The sequence below is a fragment of the Chironomus tepperi genome, unplaced genomic scaffold (genome assembly GCF_022539635.2).
Source record: "Chironomus tepperi strain 1889 unplaced genomic scaffold, CSIRO-AGI_Ctep_v1 contig_354, whole genome shotgun sequence".
NCBI classification, from domain to species: domain Eukaryota; kingdom Metazoa; phylum Arthropoda; class Insecta; order Diptera; family Chironomidae; genus Chironomus; species Chironomus tepperi.
The window spans coordinates 4418063-4439393 of NW_027226476.1; the positions used below are offsets into that span (position 1 = coordinate 4418063).

Consider the following 21331-nt stretch of genomic DNA (forward strand, 5'->3'; position numbering starts at 1 on the left):
TCTCAAAACTTGATATATGTGTACCTTAACTAGCTTTAGGTGACATTTGAGGTAAGCCATGGATCACAGTTGAAGTAAGTATGTCTGTAACCTACCATAGAGCAGTGATGGACAAACTGTGTGCCGTGTACTACACAAGTCATGAGAATGCAAGTCAGTGTTGGCAGGACTCCACTGGACTCTAGATTCCGAATCCATTCTGGACTAGTCCATGTGTCCTGCCAACTCTGGCTTTGGTCGAGGACTCCCAAATTGGTGCCACGATTAAATGGTCGACCACACCTGCTTTGGATTGTCAAGTTTATGGATATATACAGGAGTGTATCTAGAGGAGGAGCATTGGTGATTAAACCCTGTTTTTCCCAATGGAAGCAGATGATTAATATTGTCTTGTCATGCTAGACAATGAAGAAGCTTTTGTTGAATTTTATAAAGATCATGAGTACTTCGGGATGCATATAAGGCAAGGGAACTGAGCATATATAACATTGATATGGAGTATTGGAAGATATTTTGTAGAGGATTGAGGTTAGGTTTCACAAGTTGAGGTTTTTTGAGGTTATGTTATAAAATTTGAGGATTTTTAAGAGTTTGAGGTTAGATTAATGTTTTTTGAGGTTATGGTGTACAATTTTGAGAGTTTGTCACTAGTTAGAGGATATGTGAATATTTTTTGAGGTTATGGCACTAAACTTGAGAATTTTCAAACAATTTTTGAGGTTAAGACACTAAATTTGAGGATTTTGAACAATTTTTGAGGTTATGACACTAAATTTGAGGATTTTTGAACAATTTTTGAGGTTATGACACTAAATTTGAGAATTTTTGAGGTTATGACACCAAATTTGAGAATTCTCAAACAATTTTTGAGGTTATGACACTAAATTTTGAAAATTTTTGAGGTTATGACACTAAATTTGAGAATTTTGAACAATTTTTGAAGTTATGACACTAAATTTAAGAATTTTTAGGTTATGACACTAAATTTGAGAATTTTTGAGGTTATGACACTATATTTGGAGGTTATGTAACAAATTTTTAGGTTATCTAACTAAATTTCATCTGAAAATTGAATAAAAAGTATAAAAAATTAATCAAAAACCGTTTTTTTTCTTAAAATATTTTTATTTTTGGTTCAATTTTTTTAGATTAATTTTATTTTCAACCTAGATCTGCGATATAAAGGACACATCAACAATCAATCAAATTTAAGAACAATTTTTGTATTTAAAATATCTCTCAAGTCAGCACTTGAACTTACTACTCAACATTTCCGTTTCCTTCGTGTTCACGTTGCCATTTCAAGTCGCTCAGTGCCGTATGAATGCGAAAATGAAGTCTCGATTCTAGTGAATATCCGGTATAGTTTTTCTTTGCGTCTTCCAAGCATGCGATTGCGAGGTCAATTTTATTTTGTTCGATATGAAGTAGGGCGACTTCGACGATTGCATATGGAATGATGAATGTGTCTTCTTTGATTGACTTTTGGTGGGAAATTGATTCCTCGAGGCATCTGTGGGATTAGGAAAAAAATTTAAATTTTGAGGTTATGTTGCTAAATTTGAGGTTAGGTCGGTAATTTTGAGGTTTGGTCGATAAATTTTAGGTTTAGCCTCTAAGCTTGAGGATACATTTCCTAAATTTGGTTAGATCACCTTAAGTTTTGAGGTTAGATCACTCAAATTTAAGGTTAGATCACTTAAATTTGAGGTTAGATAATTTAAATTTTGAGGTTAGGGCACCTAAATTTGAGGTTAGATCACCTAAATTTGAGGTTAGACCACCTAAAATTTGAGGTTAGGCCAACTAAATTTGAGGTTAGATCACCTAATTTTTGAGGTTAGGCCACTTAAATTTGAGGTTATGTCTCTAAATTTGAGGTTAGATCACCTAATTTTTGAAGTTAGGCCACTTAAATTTGAGGTTATATCTCTAAATGTTGAGGTTATGTCTCTAAATTTGAGGTTAGATCACCTTAAGTTTTGAGGTTAGATAACTCAAATATAAGGTTAGATCACTTAAATTTGAGGTTAGATAATTCAAATTTTGAGGTTAGGCCACCTAAATTTTGAGGTTAGATCACCTAAATTTGAGGTTAGATCACTTAAATTTGAGGTTAGGTAACCTTTATTTGAGGTTATGTCTAAATTTGAGGTTAGATCAGCTAAATTTGAGGTTATGCCACTTAAATTTGAGGTTAGGTAACCTTTATTTGAGGTTATGTCTAAATTTGAGCTTAGATCAGCTAAATTTGAGGTTAGATCACCTAAATTTGAGGTTATGTCTAAATTTGAGGTTAGATCAGCTAAGTTTGAGGTAAAATCAACTAAATTTGAGGTTAGATCACCTAAGTTTGAGGTTAGATTACTTAAACTTGAGGTTAGGCCACCTAAATTTAAGGTTATGCCACTTAAATTTGAGGTTAGGTAACCTTTATTTGAGGTTATGTCTAAATTTGAAGTTAGATTAGCAAAATTTGAGGTTAGATCACCTAAATTTGAGGTTATGTCTGTAAATTTGAAGTTAGGTCTCTAAATTTGAGGTCATATCTGTAAATTTGAGGTTAGACCACCTAAATTTTGAGGTTAGATCACCTAAATTTGAGGTTAGATTTCCAAAATTTGAGGTTAGATTTCCAAAATTTGAGGTTAACCTGTTAATTTTGAGGTTATGTTATATACTCACTTCATAGCCTGCAAAGGACTTTTCATATGCCTTAAACAAGCACCTTTCAAAAGTAATAATAGAGCTCGATTATCAGTCTCATACTTTCTAATTGAATCATCAGTCGGACTTTCGTCAAGTGTCTTGATACCCTTTTCAATAATCTTGTACACCCCTTCAGCCAACCGAAAATGCTTCCCAAGTATTTTAAATAGATTCCACAAGAACATTAACTCAATTGCTGGTAAAATTAAAATTCCCGTATTTAAAAATCTTTCAGCACGACGACACGCAAACTTTTCCATTGGAAGTGATTTTCCTGCTATTCTTTGCTTATAAACTGGCACTTCCTGCATGAGATTTTTGATCGTACGCTTCTCACTTGATGATAATTCATTAGAGTCAAGCATACACATTAATGATGCTTTTTGGTATGTATACATTGTTCTCGACCACTTGCTGTTCTCGACGAGATATGTTGAATAGAGAATGGCTTCACGCCAGTCTAACTTGAGACTGTTGACCCAGAGCATCTCCCAGAAGCAAATGTGATGAAATTGTGTCCATATGTTTTGGGATTTCCATGACTTTTTGTACCAAATTAGTGATTCGTCGAGACTTCCTTTCATAAATTCGAGGCGGCCTTTAAAGAATAGAAACCAGACGCCATTTGGATACATCTGGGGAAATGAGAAGAATTTTGAGGTTAGAATTGATTTTTGAGGTTAGGGTTGGATTTTGAGGTTAGGGTTGGATTTTGAGGTTAGGGTTGGATTTTGAGGTTAGGATTGGATTTTAAGGTTAGGATTGAAATTTTGGGTTAGGATTGGATTTTGGTAGGTTTTAGAGGTTAGAATTCATTTTTAAGGTTAGGATTGATTTTTGAGGTTAAGATTGATTTTTGAGGTTAGAGTTGAATTTTGAGGTTAAAATTGATTTTTGAGGTTAGAAGTGATTTTTGAGGTTAGGGTTGGATTTTGAGGTTAGAATTGATTTCTGAGGTTAGAATTGATTTTTGAGGTCAGGGTTGGTTTTTGAGGTTAGGGTTGGTTTTGAGGTTAGGGTTGGTTTTTGAGGTTATGATTGATTTTTGAGGGTATGATTAATTTTTGACGTTAGAATTGATTTTTGAGGTTTGGATTACCTTTTGAGGTTAGGTCTGATTTTTGAGGTTATGGCAGAACTCACCTTTAACTGCTTCTCAAGTATCTCATTACAAAAGTCAAGGTCACCCTCTTGATAGCTCAGGACATAGCACACAATCAAATGATATGAAAGCAGTGTCATGACACACAGGACCTGCCTCAATCCAGTCATCTTTGATCCCATCACCAGATCCTGCATGCCCATCTGCTTATTACCCGAAAATCCAATAAATTCTAGTAATTTAATCACACGACCAGGCAATAATGAGATCATAAGATTAAAGGTTCCAACTCCCATTCTAACACCTGACTCAAAGTGCTGCTTACTTGCTTCGTTGTCCCATTTTCGTTGCGCGAGGATCTGATTGCAGTCTTTATAGCTATTATAGCACGTTCTTATTTTCATTCCACCTTTAATCATGCTTGCTAGTGTCTCGTCCTCGACAAATGTCAGCAACGCTTTCAGCAACAGTGCCTCAGCAAAGCACAACTCAGCATGTGCTTCAACTTCTGTATAATCGCCAAAATTTGTTCTTTTGAAAGTCTTTCCAATACTCTCAGAAATTGTCGATTTTTTTCGAAATTTTTGACATACATGAAGACATGATTTGAGTGCTTCCGATGCTGCCTCAATGTGTCGTTGCTCAAATGTTAACATCGCTTCTAGGAACAGAAAGACACTGTGACCAACAGCATGATAAATTGAGCAATGGGCATATGGCTTCATCATCTCGTGAGCTGCATCTATTTGATTATTGAAAAAAAGATTTATGGATAGTTTGGCCTCTTCGATGGCTTGATTGAGGTCCATTTGTTCAGACGGCACGACTGTCTCGATGGCATCTTCAAACTGGAAGTAGATAATAAAGAGAGAATTTAGGTTAGAATTTTATTTTGTGATGGTTTTGGGATTAAAGTTTTGGGGAATTTTGAAAATTTCCCTATTTTTATGGCCAATCCTCTTAATATTCTAAGAAATTTCCCTATTTATTCGGCCGACCCTCTTAACATTCCATGAAATTTCCCTATTTTTATGGCCAATCCTCTTACTATTTCATGAAATTTCCCTATTTTTACGGTCAATCCTCTTAAAATATCAAGAATTTTCCTTATTTTAATGACCAATCCTCTGAACATTCTAGAGAGTTCCTTATTTTTACGGACAATCCTCTTAATATTCTAATAAATTTCCCTATTTTTATGGCCAATCCTCTTGCCATTCCATAAAATTTCCTTACTTTTATGGCCAATCTTTTTTAAAATTCCTTATTTTTACGGCCAATCCTCGAGGTCAGTCACTGAGTAATTTATTGAAAAGTTAGAGTTAAGCCTTCATTTAAGATAAAAAAGGCTCTCAAATGTCAGCCTTTAATGTACTGCTTAATTCAATTAAATATTTAGTGACTCTTTTTTTGTGAGAGGATATTGAGCATAAATCCATAAATTAAAGATGAGTCTTGTTTTCCAGTGGGTATGAGGGATGATTGGGGTGAAACAGATAACTATGGCGTCTGCTTTATGTTCTTAATGGATTAATGTAGTGTAATGAGATTTGTAATGAGTCTGTGTGACGCGGCACAATTGTGTCATGAATGGAAGTGTCATGAACCGTATGCATTGTGCGATTTTACTAAGTTAACAATCAAAGTGTGCCATGGCTCATAACAGTTTGGAAAACAATATTGTTAACATTAAAATGAATTGCAAGCATATTAAGGAATAGTCAGGAGCATGGATATATTCAAGAGAAGGTTGATGAGGTAACTGAGCTAATGCTTCGTACCAGATCACTCAACGATGTCAAGATCTTGCGCTTCAAAGACAAGCCAATATGAGTAAAAGTGAGGAAAAAATTTCTGACTACAACTTTGATCGGGGGCACATCCAGTATTGGCTTATGTATATCTAGCTACAATCCTGTCAAGAAGACCAAAGAATTCCTGGATTGGACTAGGGTTTCCCGAAGTTTTGACAAATTTTCGATGCCGATGCTACCCGAGACTTCACGAGACTTCCCGAGACCACACGAGACTGCCCGAAACTACCCGAGATAACCCGAGGTTCCTCGAGGCTACCCGAGATTTCCCGAGACTATTCGAGACTATGCTTTCCCGAAATCCCGGTCCCGAAACTTTTCCGGGACCGGGACGGGATCGGGACGGGACCGGGAAATCCCGGGATTTCCCGAAAAAAATATGTGCTATAAAAATACAATATTTTAATGCTTTTTTAGTGTTTTTAAGCTTAATATGTATTTTTAAAAATTTAATGATGGATTTAAATTTTCAGAACTCTTGAACCTGACAAGTTTTAAATGATTTTAAAATTGAATAACACTAAGAAATTCTGATTTTAACTTTCATATTCAGCGTTTATATGGTTATGAAGAAACAAATCTTAGTTATGTGAAATAATCTCTAATATTTGTAATCAATTTAAAAATCATTAAACCTTTAAATTTTTGAAAAACCTCAAATTTGAAGGAAATCGATGTTTTATTTAAAACGGTTTGTTTGTTTTGGATTTATATTATTTGTCACTGCATTTTAAAACAAAAATCAGTAGACCAAAATAAATTTTAAATTTTTAACTCGAAAACATTCAAAATACGAATTTATAGCTCCATATTTTGTTTTTTATGATAAAATTATATAATTTATTTTAATTTTAAATTTTTGGTTACAAATTAAACGTCTTTTATTTTTATTCTTCTTATTTTGTTAAGAGTTTATAAGAATTTTTTTTTAAACCTGGTCCCGCGGGACCAGTCCCGGAAGATTTCCGGGACCGGGAAATCCCGGGACTGTCCCGTCCCGGTCCCGGTATCGGGAAAGCATATTCGAGACTACCTGAGGCTATTCAAGAATATCAGACAAAATTGAGAGCTACCCGAAAAGTATCGGTTTCTGTTTCGGCCATCGGAAATCCTTAGATTTGATGTGTAGAAAATGACGCTTTCAGACGTTCTCTCCGAACAGCAATGAACCCATGTGTGAGTCAACCAAGGAAGTGAGTCAACCAAGTATACCTCTGTCACTCATGTGCTTCTAAGGTTTCAATAAATGGATTAAGCATAATAATTTTAGTTCAGATTTAATTCTATTTTAACAATACAAAAAAAGTGACGAGAATTATGACAAAACTGATATAAGGACGAAGCCACACAACATGCAACATGTAAGGGACGTGCAGTCATGCAGTCGTTACATAATTCAATTAGTTCTTGGACATTTTATTAAATAATTTCAAACTTTTAAAACAAAGAATCTTCAAAAACACTGTCAAAAAGCTTCAAAACTCGATCAGTCTTCCTGCACTTGTGCTCGACAAGATCCTGAAACTCATCAATATTCATCATAATATTGTCAATCTTCTCCTTCTTAAACTTGTCGACGACACTTTCCTTCATGAATATGGCATCACATGGTCCAACATTATTGCGTATATCCACAACAGCCAGACTCAAAAATGACCGAAAATCAATCGATATATTCTCAATGCTGTTGGCCGTAAGATTAACAGCCCATAGATTCTCATTATTATCAAACATATGTTCCGGTATATCCACAAGTTTATTGTTGCTGATGCTAAAAATTTCCAAATTTTTTGAATTTTTGACTAAATTTTCGTCAATTTCCGAAATTTTGTTGAATTTTACCGAGAAAATTTTCAATTTAATTGAATTAAGCAGCAACTTTGGTTCCAATGTCTTAATCTTATTGTACCTTAAATTCAACAGAATCAGCCCAATCAAGTCATGAAATGCATCATATGGAATTGACTCAATTTCATTATTATCTAATCCAAGTGCATTTAATCGCGGTGCTAAGGCTGTAAAGTCTGATCGTTTAATGTACTTTAATGGTGTGTTCCTGTAAAATAGTCCAGTTGCACCTTGAATGACATTAGCAAGCTCATCCGGGAAATAATCAGGATAAAATTCATTTCCAATAAATAAAAAGTCAACTTCCTTTATTGATTCACTTTGTGATATTGTGTCGATGGATGTGACTGTAACTTTTGAGGTTTTGGCCGTCAGTTCCGGTATTGAGCAGTTGTAGTACTCGAATATATCTGAAACAAGACCATCGCCGCAAATTATGTCGACTTCTAAGGCTGTCGATGGATTTACGATTAATAAAATTATTATGGCACAGACTTTGTGCATCTTATGAGGAACTTAATGAGACTGACTGTGGATGTTGAGTTTGCATGCAGTTTTTATATGAATATTTGTGGATATACCAAACCTTGTTTTTCAATATTTTGTTGCAGTACAGCTTATTTATTGACATGCTGTAGAGAGCAGTTTTTTAATAAATTGCAGTGATTCCGACTGCCATGGGGACTGCAACTTAATAAGCAATTTTTATAAATATATCCAATATTTGCATGATTTTGCCGAATATAGTGAGGATAAGATTCATCTTAACGGACTTTATGGATGATAAGAGATCCTTAGGTTTATCAAAGAATTCCTGGAATTGGATTAGGGAATTCTGAAGTTTTGACAAATTCTCGAAACCGAGGTTACACGAGGCAACCCGAAACTATCCAAGGCTAACCGAGACTTCCCTAGAATACCCGAGGCTACCCGAAACTACCCGAGGCTAACCGAGACTACCCGAGACTACCCGATAATACCCGAGGCCACCCGAAACTATCCGAGGCTAACTGAAATCACCCGAGGCTACCAAAGACTACCCGACACCATTGAGAGCTACCTGATAAGTCTCGATCTCGGCATTTGGATCTCTTATATTGGAGCCGGCTTTAGATGTTCGCTCCGCACGACAATGGATCCATGAGCGCCCCAGTCAAGTAAGTATGTAAGTAGTATGCATTTACAAGATGGGGTTGAGTCAGAGTTGGCAGGCTTTGAATTGGAGATGGATTCCACTGAGGAGTCTCCACTGAGTAGGCCTTACATGGCCTTACATCTGAGGAAGACCTGCTCATGAGGAGGACCTACTCAGGAGGGTCACCTCACTGGAGTCCATCTCCAAATGGATGTTTAGATTGACCATGACACAAATGTTACCCACCACTGCAATATATTGCCGTATACAAATTTGCATAAATAAAGAAAGTAATTTTAAAATCAGGTGAAAGCAATGTAAGGTGTGTCAGTAATGAACGACATTGACCGTGGCAATGAACTGTTTGTAGAAGTTTAAAGTCAACAAAAATTACTTTTTTTCTTGCAATTTTATGACACATTTTTCGGAAGGGACGTAACTTAAAATAGACGAAAAATGGAGCTTGACACTTGGGACACCCTAACAGGCAATGATCATACTCGTATCAAGCTGTCTCAGGGGATACCACGAGAAGCTATACAGCCCTAACCCCCAACCCACAAACCCTAATGCAAATACAACAATTTATTTTATCAAAATTCAACATTGTAAAACTTTAAATTATATGAAAAAATCCATTAATAATGTTACATTTTTGTTATCGACACATCGTAAGCATTATTACAGCAATCTGCATATTGACTGTAAATTGCAGTTGTTAAACATGTCAACTAATGTATTTTTTACAATCTTAATTAAAGTAAAATTGATCAGTAATCAATTTATTTGTAAATTACTAAACTAATGATGCGTTATTAGATCTAGCTGAATGGCATAAGTCGGTTAATCGATCCATAGTGGGGCACCAAGATGATGTGACTCGGGCATTGTGATGGATTCGGTTAAAATTTAGAGTTAATGATATAATGCCAGTCACTGGCATGTTGTGGGATTTAAACCGAATCTGGCATCAAGTCAGAGTCATGCCGAGCTGGACTTGAATTTTTGACCGACAATTGGTTATCCCGGAATGCATGGAAGGCGAAAGAGATTAGGATGACATGAGTCTTGCATGATGTCGGATAACACCGATTCTGACTCATCAGCACAGCACCGCATTAACGGCTCAGTGACAGCCATTTTCATCCAATTTTTGCATCAACTCACTTAATTGTACTACTCGGGCATGCTAAAAAGCTTCAAAAATCACTGATCTGATCCATCAAAATGTCAAATCAGCTCTAAATTGTTTCTTTTAAATTTCCTCCAAAACCAATCGTTCATCGAAAAAGATCAACAAATTCAAAATGTGATTTATGAGAATTTAGAGGAACTGATGCATATATACAAATCATCTGCCAATCGAGACTGAGTGCTTTAAGGGAACATTGTGATGATTTTCATTTTCTAATTCAATTGAGACTGAGGCACTACGACACCAAGACACCAAGACACCAAGACACAGAGACACAGAGACACAGCGACACTGAGACACAGAGACACAGAGACACTGAGACACTGAGACACTGAGACACTGAGACACTGAGACACGGAGACACAGCGACACCGAGCTAACTTACAACCCACCATCCATCAAAAATCATGCTTTATGACCCACTGAACTCCACATCATTAAAATCATCCCTCCAAGACATCAATGACCTTTCAAGTCAACAGACAACATTGAAGCTTCATTTAACATTTTTTCACTAAAACATCAGAAAGCATGCAAAAGCTTTCAACTCTGTCAAAATCCCACACAAAAAGATGTGCCTTTTTTTTGTAAATCCTACGCAACTTATGCGTATGATAAGTGGAAATGTTTTTGATGTTGAATAGCTCTTTAGGGTTAAATTAGGGTGTAATAAAGGAATGAGTAGGATGTTGAAGGGATTGTGATGATTTTGGTATCGAAGTAAGAGTTATGTCGACTTTTGGGGTACAAATTGGTTAATGGATACAAAAATCTGGACTCTGGGTTGCATGATTTGCTGTGTCGGACTCGGTATGCATGCCAAAGTCAATAGTCAACTCATTTACATTTCCTCGATAAGTCCTTCATCCTTGGATACTTGAATTTATCCTTTAGCAACTACATGCCCGAAATCATCTCGGATGTTGAAATCTTCAGTGAAATTCCGATACCAAGTTAGAGTCACGCTGACCTTAAAACTGACTTTTGATCGATTTACACACACTAGTGCTATTTAGGGGTATATACAGGGTATATGTACACTACTGGTATGTTACAGTGATACATCTGGTATGGTAAAGTATTATGTCTGTGTCGTATGCCTGTATAGTGGTACAATGGCATATAGTTCCATCGGTGCACTGTAGTGGTGTATGTCTGAACCGTACCAATGTTGCACCGGTGGTCCTGAATACCATCGAACCACTATAAAGGCATACCACTATGCCATACCAGATGCATCACTGTACCATACAAGTAGTGATCTACCCACACCTTGCCATACCATAACAGAACCATTGAAATCATCCCTATGTACATTCATACCTAGTCTAATGGTCAACTAATTACACCGACCAGTTCCACTTCATAACAATAAATATGCAAATCAATCAATTCATCTCACTTCACCTTCTTATTTGATTAACAGCCTGACTAAAATAGCGTGAATGACAAAATTAAAAAATTTTTATGACGAAAATAAATGTTGATTTAATTCAATAAGACGGTAATGTTGAGCATTAGAATGAATAAGAAAGTCTCGAATGGCAATCGAGTGCAAAAAAAATTATGAAAATGGAAATGGAAATAAAAGAAGAAAAAATATTTTTTGATGACTTTTGACGGAAGAGTTTGTTGACTTCTTTTTTGGAAGGAATTGAGAATGTTTTGGAAGTATTTGAGTGTTTTTGGCTATTGTGCTATTGGCATACAGGTTGCTCACCACTGGTCAATTGTTTGAAGGGTCCAGGCTTTATGACTTGGACAAGCGCTGAAACAACTTGGATTAATGATCTGTTAAACCACTTCCTTTAGACAAGTGTAAGACAACCCATGTGCCGCGACACTCTAGTGTGGCTTGAAAGGTTGCTCATCATTGCTTTAGACCAGTGGGTAACTGAACCAGTTCCCTGGAAAGCGCATGGCTTAGAAATGGCCAAAAATCAGGCTCCAGGCCCATTTTATTGTGATTTTAGGATCAGATTACGTCAAGTCAAGCTTGAGAACAGAGTCACGTTGGTCAGGTGCTAGATTTTCAACTACATCCATCTCAAAACTGCACCCAACACATTTCATCGAACCAAACTTCGCAACCAGAACGGTAAAATGGAAAAAGCGCTTAGAAAATCAGAACCCGACATTTTTAGTACTTAAGATCAATGCTTCATCTTTCAATGCCAGTGTTGTCCAAACTGTGTGCTGCGACACATTAAAATGTTTCCTTAAATATTGAACAATATGCCATGTGCAGTTTCGGTCGAGGCTTAGCACTAAGATGTTCCATGTCCCATTCAAGATCGACCAACACTGTTCCACAAAATGTGTCCTCCACGTTGATTACTTTAGTAATTTCGCCATAAACAAACCAGCAATAAACATGATTGTTTAAATAAATTTATAGCATTTGTCATGATTAAGTTTGTCCTGTAATCAACTGCATTTGTTTCTGTCACGAATTGTGATGCAAATAAAGTAAATAAATAAATCTACTGAGTGCCGCATCGGTGATAAAATAAGAGTATGAAATCTATTATTACGTCTATGACGACCCCTTCCCTGGGATATCCCTCCTATCACCAAGCACCCCTTTTTGTCACTACACCGTCCCTTCAGTCACTACAGTCACCACACCCGTCTAATGGTACCAAACCCTTCCTCCTGTCAATAAACTCTTACTCCTGTCACTACAACATCCATCCTATCCTTGAGCCTCCTTTTTCTGTCACTACATCCTCCCTCTTGTCACCACGCCCTCCCACATTGCACCACACCCACCCTCCTATCACTACACTCACCGTCATGTCATCCTTCTCCCTTCTGTTACTACATTCTTACCCTTCCTGTCACCTGTCACACCCTTTACTGCCAACACACTCCTCTCTTCTGTTAACACACCCTTCCTTCCCTTCTCTCACCATACGCCCATCCTGGTACCACAGCCACACCCACCCATCTGTCACCACACAACACCTCCTGTCACTGCACCAACCATCCTATCCTTGCGCCTCCTCCTCCTGTCACTACACCCACGCTAATATAACCACACCCACCCTCATGTCACCAAACCCTTTATGTCACTCCTCCCCCTTTATGTCACTACATGTCCACCCTTCCAGTCACCCGTCACACTCCTCCACTGTTACCACACCACACCTCCTGTCATCACACCCTCCCTCATGTCACTATACCCCCCTCCCATGCTTGGACACTAATTAACCCTAATATAATTGCCATTTCCCTTCCAAAATTCCAACTCAATTTAAAGCTTGATCTAACAATTCCTCAATAACTTTAAATACAGCTGGGAAGCATTAACTAAACGAAATTCAAGAGAGAATGACTGAGTAAGAAGCATTTACACATAACTAATGAGTATGAATTCATTCATTATATTCACGTATACTACTCGCTTATCTTATCTATTAAATTAAATTGCAGCATACACAACATGTCGTGTTATGAAAACGTTTTTCAGACTTCTTTTACTACAAGTGTTGTTGCTGATCACATTGTTTGAATTTAGTTCACAAATGACTGGTTGAGGACTGGACGTGATGATAAGAAGTTGAATGAAAAATTAAATTGAATTGTTGGACAAAAAAGTTAAGAGAAGCTTTAGATTGTGGAGTTAATTTAAGTTAATTGAGTGATTTTTGGGGTTCCGTTGGGGAAACGGAGATGACATGGGGAAATGGAGATGACATGGGGAAATGGAAATGACATGGGGAAATGGAGATGACATGGGGAAATGGAAATGACATGGGGAAATGGAGATGACATGGGGAAATGGAGATGACATGGGGAAATGGAGATGACATGGGGAAACGGAGATGACATGGGGAAATGGAGATGAAATGGGGAAATGGAGATGACATGGGGAAACGGAGATGACATGGGGAAATGGAGATGACATGGGGAAATTGGAGATGACATGGGGAAATTGGAGATGACATGGGGAAATGGAGATGACATGGGGAAACGGAGATGACATGGGGAAATGGAAATGACATGGGGAAACGGAGATGACATGGGGAAATGGAAATGACATGGGGAAATGGAGATGACATGGGGAAACGGAAATGACATGGGGAAATGGAGATGAAATGGGGAAATGGAGATGACATGGGGAAACGGAGATGACATGGGGAAATGGAGATGACATGGGAAAATTGGAGATGACATGGGGAAATTGGAGATGACATGGGGAAATGGAGATGACATGGGGAAACGGAGATGACATGGGGAAATGGAGATGACATGGGGAAATGGAGATGACATGGGGAAATGGAGATGACATGGGGAAATGGAGATGACATGGGGAAATGGAGATGACATGGGGAAATGGAGATGACATGGGGAAATGGAGATGACATGGGGAAATGGAGATGACATGGGGAAATGGAGATGACATGGGGAAATGGAGATGACATGGGGAAATGGAGATGACATGGGGAAATGGAGATGACATGGGGAAATAGAAATGACATGGGGAAATGGAGATGACATGGGGAAATGGAGGTGACATCACGTAATTAATGAACTGTCCCAATTAGATACAATAAATTCAGTTCCAATCAGACAATTAAATCCAAAAAAGTACAGCACTTACCTCCTCATCGTCATCGTCGAATGCATTTGATGCCATTCTAGCTATTTACTAATTAAAGGTGAACTTGTCTGCAACTTGAACAATAATCACGGACTATAAAGTCAATTAATTCGCGGTTTGTAACACACAACAACAGCACTGCGAGGTGAATCACTAAGTTATGACTCAGTTGCTCTCTTTTTGGCTTCTTTTCGATACTTTATTATTTATTTACTGTCGATTTGCCGTGGCATTGAATGTTTATACACAAAATTTTTTAATTTACATGTATTGGATGCCTTTAATTGAAATTTTTGGTTCTGTTTGCGGGAAATATGATTATTTATTTTTATATCCACATTTTTTTAGGTTTTTTTTTTTGTGAGAAAAAAAGAAAAATTTTTATAATTAATGGGTTTTTTAATTATTTTTTTGAATTTTTTCTTTTATCTTTTAGAAAAAAAAGGCAAATTTTAAATTGGATTTTTAGATTGTTAATTGAATTTTGAGGTGTGCCGAGTTTTTGGGAATCTAATTTGGTTGTGAGGAGTCAGAATCACATTATGGGATAGTTACAGGTTATGTTGATTCTTCCTTATCCCTTCCTATCCCTTCATATTCCTCCCTATCCTTCCCTATAGTTCCACATCACTTTATATCTCTCTATATCCCTCCCTATCTCTTTATATCCCTCTTTATCCCTCCCTATCCCTACCTATCCTTCCCTATTCCACTCATATACCTCCATATTCCTTCTTATCCCCCCTTATACCTATCTTTGCCCTTTCTAAACCTCCCTATCCCTCCCTATTCCTTCTTATTGTTCCATATTACTCAATATCTCTCCCAATTTCTTTAAATCCCCCTTTATACCTCCATATCCACTTCATATCTCTTCTTAACCCTCCCTATCGATCCTATCGATCCTCTTTCTATCTCTATCCCTTCCCTGTTCCTTTTTATCACTCCCAATCGCTCTCTAATCCTCCCCATATCACATCTATCCCTTCTTCAAACATCAACAAACCATTCACATAAAGAAATTATCAAACAAAACTCGACGAAATATCCAGACACGCAATATAATTTTATTTATTCCATGTAAACTCACAATATTCAATAAAAATTCAGTTCATAATGAAGTAAATACACAAAAAAACCTTTGTCCAAACAGAGCCACAAATGGGATTCCATTCATGAAATATTGTAAAAATTTTTTGGAGCTCATTTATGTGTTTTGATCGTTTTAATAGCATTTATTGGCAATTTTTTTGGAGAAGCGAAATTGAGAGCAATTAGTGGTGTTAATCAGGAATAAAGGCAGAATTATAGGAATGAAAATCAGGGAAAAGGAAGTTCGGATGTTGCGTAACGTCAGCAAAATTATAAAGCTATTCTCGCAAGCGTCATTCTCTTGCTAACGTCCTGCTCTCGTTTGGGAGTCACCCTCCCCCTAACGTCCCCTTCTCCCAAACGTCCCCTTCTTAAAAAAGTTCCCCATTCCTCTTTCCCAATCGTCCCATGTTCCCATATTGCCGTTTCCCAAATGTCCCCCCTCTCTTCTATTAAACATCCTCCCTACCCTCTCCAAAACATTCGCCATCCAATCAACTTATCGTCTCCTCTTCCTACTCCTAAACGTCCCCCCATCCCCCTCCCACCACCTTAAGTGTTACATCATTTACGAACGTTCCAAAAAATGCAAAAAATAGATAAAGATAACTGTTTCAATATGCTTAGATCTCTGGTAAATTGAAATTAAATTTAGAATTAGGGGTGCATTCAAGAGACGAAGGGGATCAAGTCAGGCCCTACTCCTTCCTTCCCTATTCATGTGTGTCCTCGTTATTTAAGAAATGCTTTAATTTGCTCATTTTTAATGAAAAAAACCCAAAAATTCCTCTATATTTTTTGCTATTTATACAGAACAGCATCAAATCCCCTTCATTCTCTTAGCACCCTAGCACAACAAATTCTTGTCTATACCCCAAACTCACAAAACTTCCAAAGATCCACTAAACCTCCATTTTAATCAAAATACCAGCAAAAAATACCAACAACAATTCATCATAATTTCCTATCCGGAACCAAAAAAAAAATTGTGTACATTAATTCTAAACCTATTTGTATTTCAATTAATGAAATTGTAATTAAGTGCTTGAATACTTCATTACGTCTGTGATTAATTCAACACATTTAGATATCTCACATGCACTTTGTGTGTGTTACGTGATTGAGTATTTATGATGACATTGGAAGTGCTCAATTAGAATTTTTTATATAGAATGTGGTTAAGTGTTGGGGGGAGGGGTACTGAAGGGGTCATAGGTAGTTAATGGTTGGGGTACTAAAGGTCACACTTGATATTGCTAGAATGATTGCTAATTACATGAGTCATACGTAGATTAACTGGATAATCTAGACAGGAACTTCAGTCATTATAAAATGTTGGAAATGATCAATTTTTAAATAATTTTGAATTTTTAATATAGGAAAATTATTTTATAATTAGCAATTATTTTCCATCAGTGAAGCTAATTACGACTGTATTTTAATCTTGTACTCATCATTTCCTTTTGTTGATAATCCAAAATATACAAATGGGTGCAGAATTGCCAAACAAAATCCAACGCGGCCTATCGAAGCAATTATTCATTTTGTGTGCCAACAGACCCAATTTGTGAGCCAACAGACCAATTTGTGCGCCAACAGACCAACTTCTATGCCAACAGACTCACTTTAGTTGTCTACAGACCCATATGGTGAGCCAACAGATCGATTTGTGAGCCAACAGACCATTCGTGAGCCAACAGACCTACTTTAGTTGCCTTTTGACCAATTTAGTGAGCCAATAGACCCATTTGGTAAGCCAACAGACCCATTTTGTGAGCTAACAGACCAACTTTAGTTGCTTACATACCCATTTGTTGAGCCAACAGACTAATTTTGCAAGCCAACCGACAAATTTTATAAATTAACACATCCAATTTGTGATATGGGCTGGTGTGACTATGACCTTCAGCCAAATTAGCTTAAATACAGCATCATATTAGCGATACATGACATTACGCTATTGTTGTACACCTGGTATAGCAAACTGAAATACCTGTACCGGTATGCTTTCTCGAAATCTCGGTCTCGATAAATTTTCGGGATTTTCAGGGATTTTTCGGTATCGGGATATTCCGGGAAATACTGATCCCGATCCCGATAGCGAGAAAGCACAGTGTATGGATATAATGGTGCGTGGTGGACTGATGAATTCCTGGAAGAAAGCTTTCGATAGAGACAGCATTGAATTTGGTATTGGCAATTAACAAGCGGAAGCTGGTAGCTTTATGCGACATCTAAGGGAGGCCATTAGGCACAATTTATCTGTACGGCCATCGAAGTAAGGAAGTAAAGCTATAATGGTACTGTGTTGGTGCGCCTTAGTCATAGGATGTGTGCCATTGCATCGCACCAATATACTGTCCCACACCTCATCCATAACACCACCATTAAAGCCACCCCAGACTCTCCCTGACTCATGCTGTATTTTTTGTCATTTCTACATCAAATGTGCATTTTAATCAAACTCAAAAAATTTCCAAATATTGACCAAAATTATTGTCACCATCATGACTTTTCAGCTTTAAAAAAAGCCTTGAAATTTCATACAAAATAACAATCTTTATATGACGTTGTCTGTGTGACTTTGAATATTTGAGTTTGTGTCTCATTTTAAGTTCTTATCTCGACAAAAACTTTTATGACAAGCTTACATAAAAAAATATACAAACGAGAAGTTCTAGTGACCTAGATTATTTGCTTAGAGATAAGTGCTTTTTGTGGTTTAGATCGCGTGGATGATTAAGGAATTATTGGATAGAAGGCTGTTGATGGAGGCGGCGTTGGACTTGGTATTGGAAATTGATAGACGGAAGTTAGAGGTAAAGTCTGTTTTAGGGGTCATCTGAGGAAACAATTGTACTGTATGGATAGTAATAATTAATTAAGTAAGTTCTAAGCAGGAATCGAAGCAGAAGCAGTTGAATAGACAGTGAGAGGTACCCAAGTGGATAACATGACATAATGTCCATTTAATAACTAGATCTACGATCGACTAAATAGCACATATTGGGAAATAGATCCAAATTAAGGCAAAATATTGGCATGAATCTGGTATTAAAACCGAGTTCGGCACAAAATCAGAGTCATCCAGATCTAGAGTTGGATTTTGGATGAATTCCCCATTTTGTGAGCCAACAGACCAGTTAGTGAGCCAACAGACCTGTTAGTGTGCCAACAGACCTTACTTGTGTGCCAACAGACCTTACTGAGAGCCAACAGACCTGTTAGTGAGCCAATAGACCTGTTAGTGAGCCAATAGACCTGTTAGTGAGCCAACAGACCTGTTAGTGAGCCAATAGATCCAGTTAGTGAGCCAACAGACCTGTTAGTGAGCCAATAGATCCAGTTAGTGAGCCAACAGACCTGCTAGTGAGCCAATAGATCCAGTTAGTGAGCATATCCACCTCACCACCCCCTAGGTCCCTCCCTAAGTGTAGTCATATACCAACAACCTCACCCTCACTTCAAATCATCCCCATAAAGCAACAATGATTGACGTCGAACTACTGTACAGTATTGCATGTTCAGAGATTTTTTGGAATCATTTAATAATTAAAAATAATGAAAAGATGCAAAATAATTCAAGTCAATGCTCTTATAAGGTTGTTGACATTTGCCTGTTGTGTCATTGACTTACTTAATAGATAATGGAAATTATTGCATTATTAAGTCGTGCCATTTTTTGGGACATAAAGTCTCAATTTTCATGTAAATCACCATTAAGTCATGCAGATGTCTGGACAGCAATTGAAATGAGATCAATCACAGCACCAAGTTTGATTGCATCACAAAGTCCACAAAACTTAATCAATCGCTCAAGATTTAAATTCCTTTTTTTTTGTTTACAATGTCATTCAAGACTCGCGAGAGTAAGAGCTTTAATGTTTATATAAAAAATAGTAAGTATGAAGTCAGGTGAAGATTAAAGGTTGAATTTGATGATATCCAGGCTTTATTTTTTTGGCGTGAGATTTGAGATTAATTTGGGGGTAATTAAAGAGTTATGAGGTCCTAAAATTTTTGGAGATTATATTGCTGGAGAAAAATGGATTTGTGAGCCAACAGACCCAATTTGTGAGCCAACAGACCCAAATTGTGAGCCAACAGAGCCAATTTGAGACCAACAGACCCTCTTTGTGAGCAAATAGACCAACATTGTGAGCCAACAGATCCACCTTGTATGCCAACAGACCCACTGTTGAGCCTCAAAACCTAGATTGTGAGCCAGCAGACCTGTGAGCCAACAGCCCCACTTTGAGACCCAAGGAAAGGTTTGCAACTGATCAGATTGATCGAAATTAATCAAAATGAGACACCAAATACCACATTTCATCCATCCATCCAGAAAAGTACCAACCAATTATAAAAAAATCTCAGAATCCCTCCCAACCCACCAAACATTCACAACAAATTAACCCTTTTTGTGATTATTTTTAAAAAAAAAAATCTTATCAGCTCTCACAAGTCCGTCTTATCGTCCATTCTTCTTGAATTTAATTCTTATCGTAAAATAAAAAACGCAGTCAGTGATATCAGCTGATAATTGAATCAATTACCAATGAGGAATTTGACTTATATTTTCAGCTGACTCGATGTCATTGTTGTCATGGAAATATGGAGGAATTGGGGGGATTTTTGAGGTTATGTTTTGGATTTGGTGGGTAAATTATGGATGTTAAGGATGTAATTTTGAATTTTGAAGGGATTGGGGATGTTATGAGTAGTTTTTGGGGATTTTGAGTTATATTAAATGATTGAATGGAATAGACCATAATTGCTTAGAAAAGACTCAAAAAAGTATGTCAAGATACAAAACAGCTATCACTGTGCTTAGTAAGGTCTTGGTCCTGGCAAATCTTAGAAGTCTTGGTCCTGGTCCCTGGTCTAGACCACCCTTAGAGCCAAGACACGCAGGCTAACCACCAATGTTTAAAAACATGAAAATCCATTAGGTCCAAATTGTATGATGCGGATAATACAACACAGATCACACCATATTAACCATGAAGAATCTACAGACCTACAGATACCATGTTTAGACAACAACAAGTATGTCCTTGAATAATACAATAGAACCAAAGTCACTAGATTTGACTTCAAATCTGTATTACATCCTCAATCTCAAATCAAGCATAAATCAAGTCTAATACATCTCATAAAAGCAATAATTCACATCAAGTGATTGTGTTACTTCCTCCCGACATTCCCAAAAAACATTATCAAGTTCCACACAAAAGCAGTTGCTTGTTTACGTTAAAAAATTGGAAAAATTGAAGGAAAAGTCAACAAAAAAAGATTTTTGTTCCTTATTTTTACACACCAACCAGAAGCCAAACAATCTTAATCCAATTTTCACATTTATTTTCTTTATTTTTCACATATTTTTTTCCTTTTTTTTTCTTCTTTATCGATTTATAAACAAAAAAAATTTCTTTTTTTTTCTCACAAAATTTTCAAATTTTTCTTCACTTTTTTGGGCCTTTTTTGGTGAAATTTTGTCAATTTTTGCCACAAATTTCCGTGAAAAATGTCCCGAAAAACTAGAACTAAATCACAAAATATAGTTTAAAGTCTGACTGAATGCAACGTTCGATAATGAATGACTGAAAATGAGTAAAAACGTCCACTCAGTTCCTCTCTCGGTCCTCTCTGAGTAGACTTTTATAGACAATGAAGGTCGCGTGTACTCAACAATTACGAATTATATTCACATGTTTTATTTGGATGATAAGCTTGCAATTGCGCATGTATTTTTTCTCTCAATTAACAATGCTTTAATGTTTTCGTCGATGTTGCAATGTTTTTCGATGATGTTTTCCAACTTTTTTCA

General features: G+C 36.9%; 1 protein-coding gene across 3 annotated transcripts; it reads right to left on the reverse strand.

Moving 5' to 3' along the window:
- Positions 1-1110: 1110 nt before the first annotated feature.
- LOC139094305 (tetratricopeptide repeat protein 39B-like) lies at positions 1111-21140 on the reverse strand. Of its 3 annotated transcripts, none has more exons than XM_070645331.1 (5): positions 20971-21140; positions 14410-14708; positions 3853-4659; positions 2686-3344; positions 1111-1513 (listed from the first exon to the last, which is right to left on the reverse strand). In XM_070645331.1, exons 2-5 carry the CDS (start codon positions 14443-14445, stop codon positions 1261-1263), a joined length of 1755 nt encoding a protein of 584 aa, XP_070501432.1. In that variant the 5' UTR covers positions 14446-14708; positions 20971-21140; the 3' UTR covers positions 1111-1260. The 3 variants fall into 3 exon arrangements, with proteins under 3 accessions (XP_070501432.1, XP_070501431.1, XP_070501433.1); XM_070645330.1 differs by having other exon boundaries at positions 20948-21140; XM_070645332.1 differs by lacking the exon at positions 20971-21140 and adding an exon at positions 20822-20897.
- Positions 21141-21331: the final 191 nt, after the last annotated feature.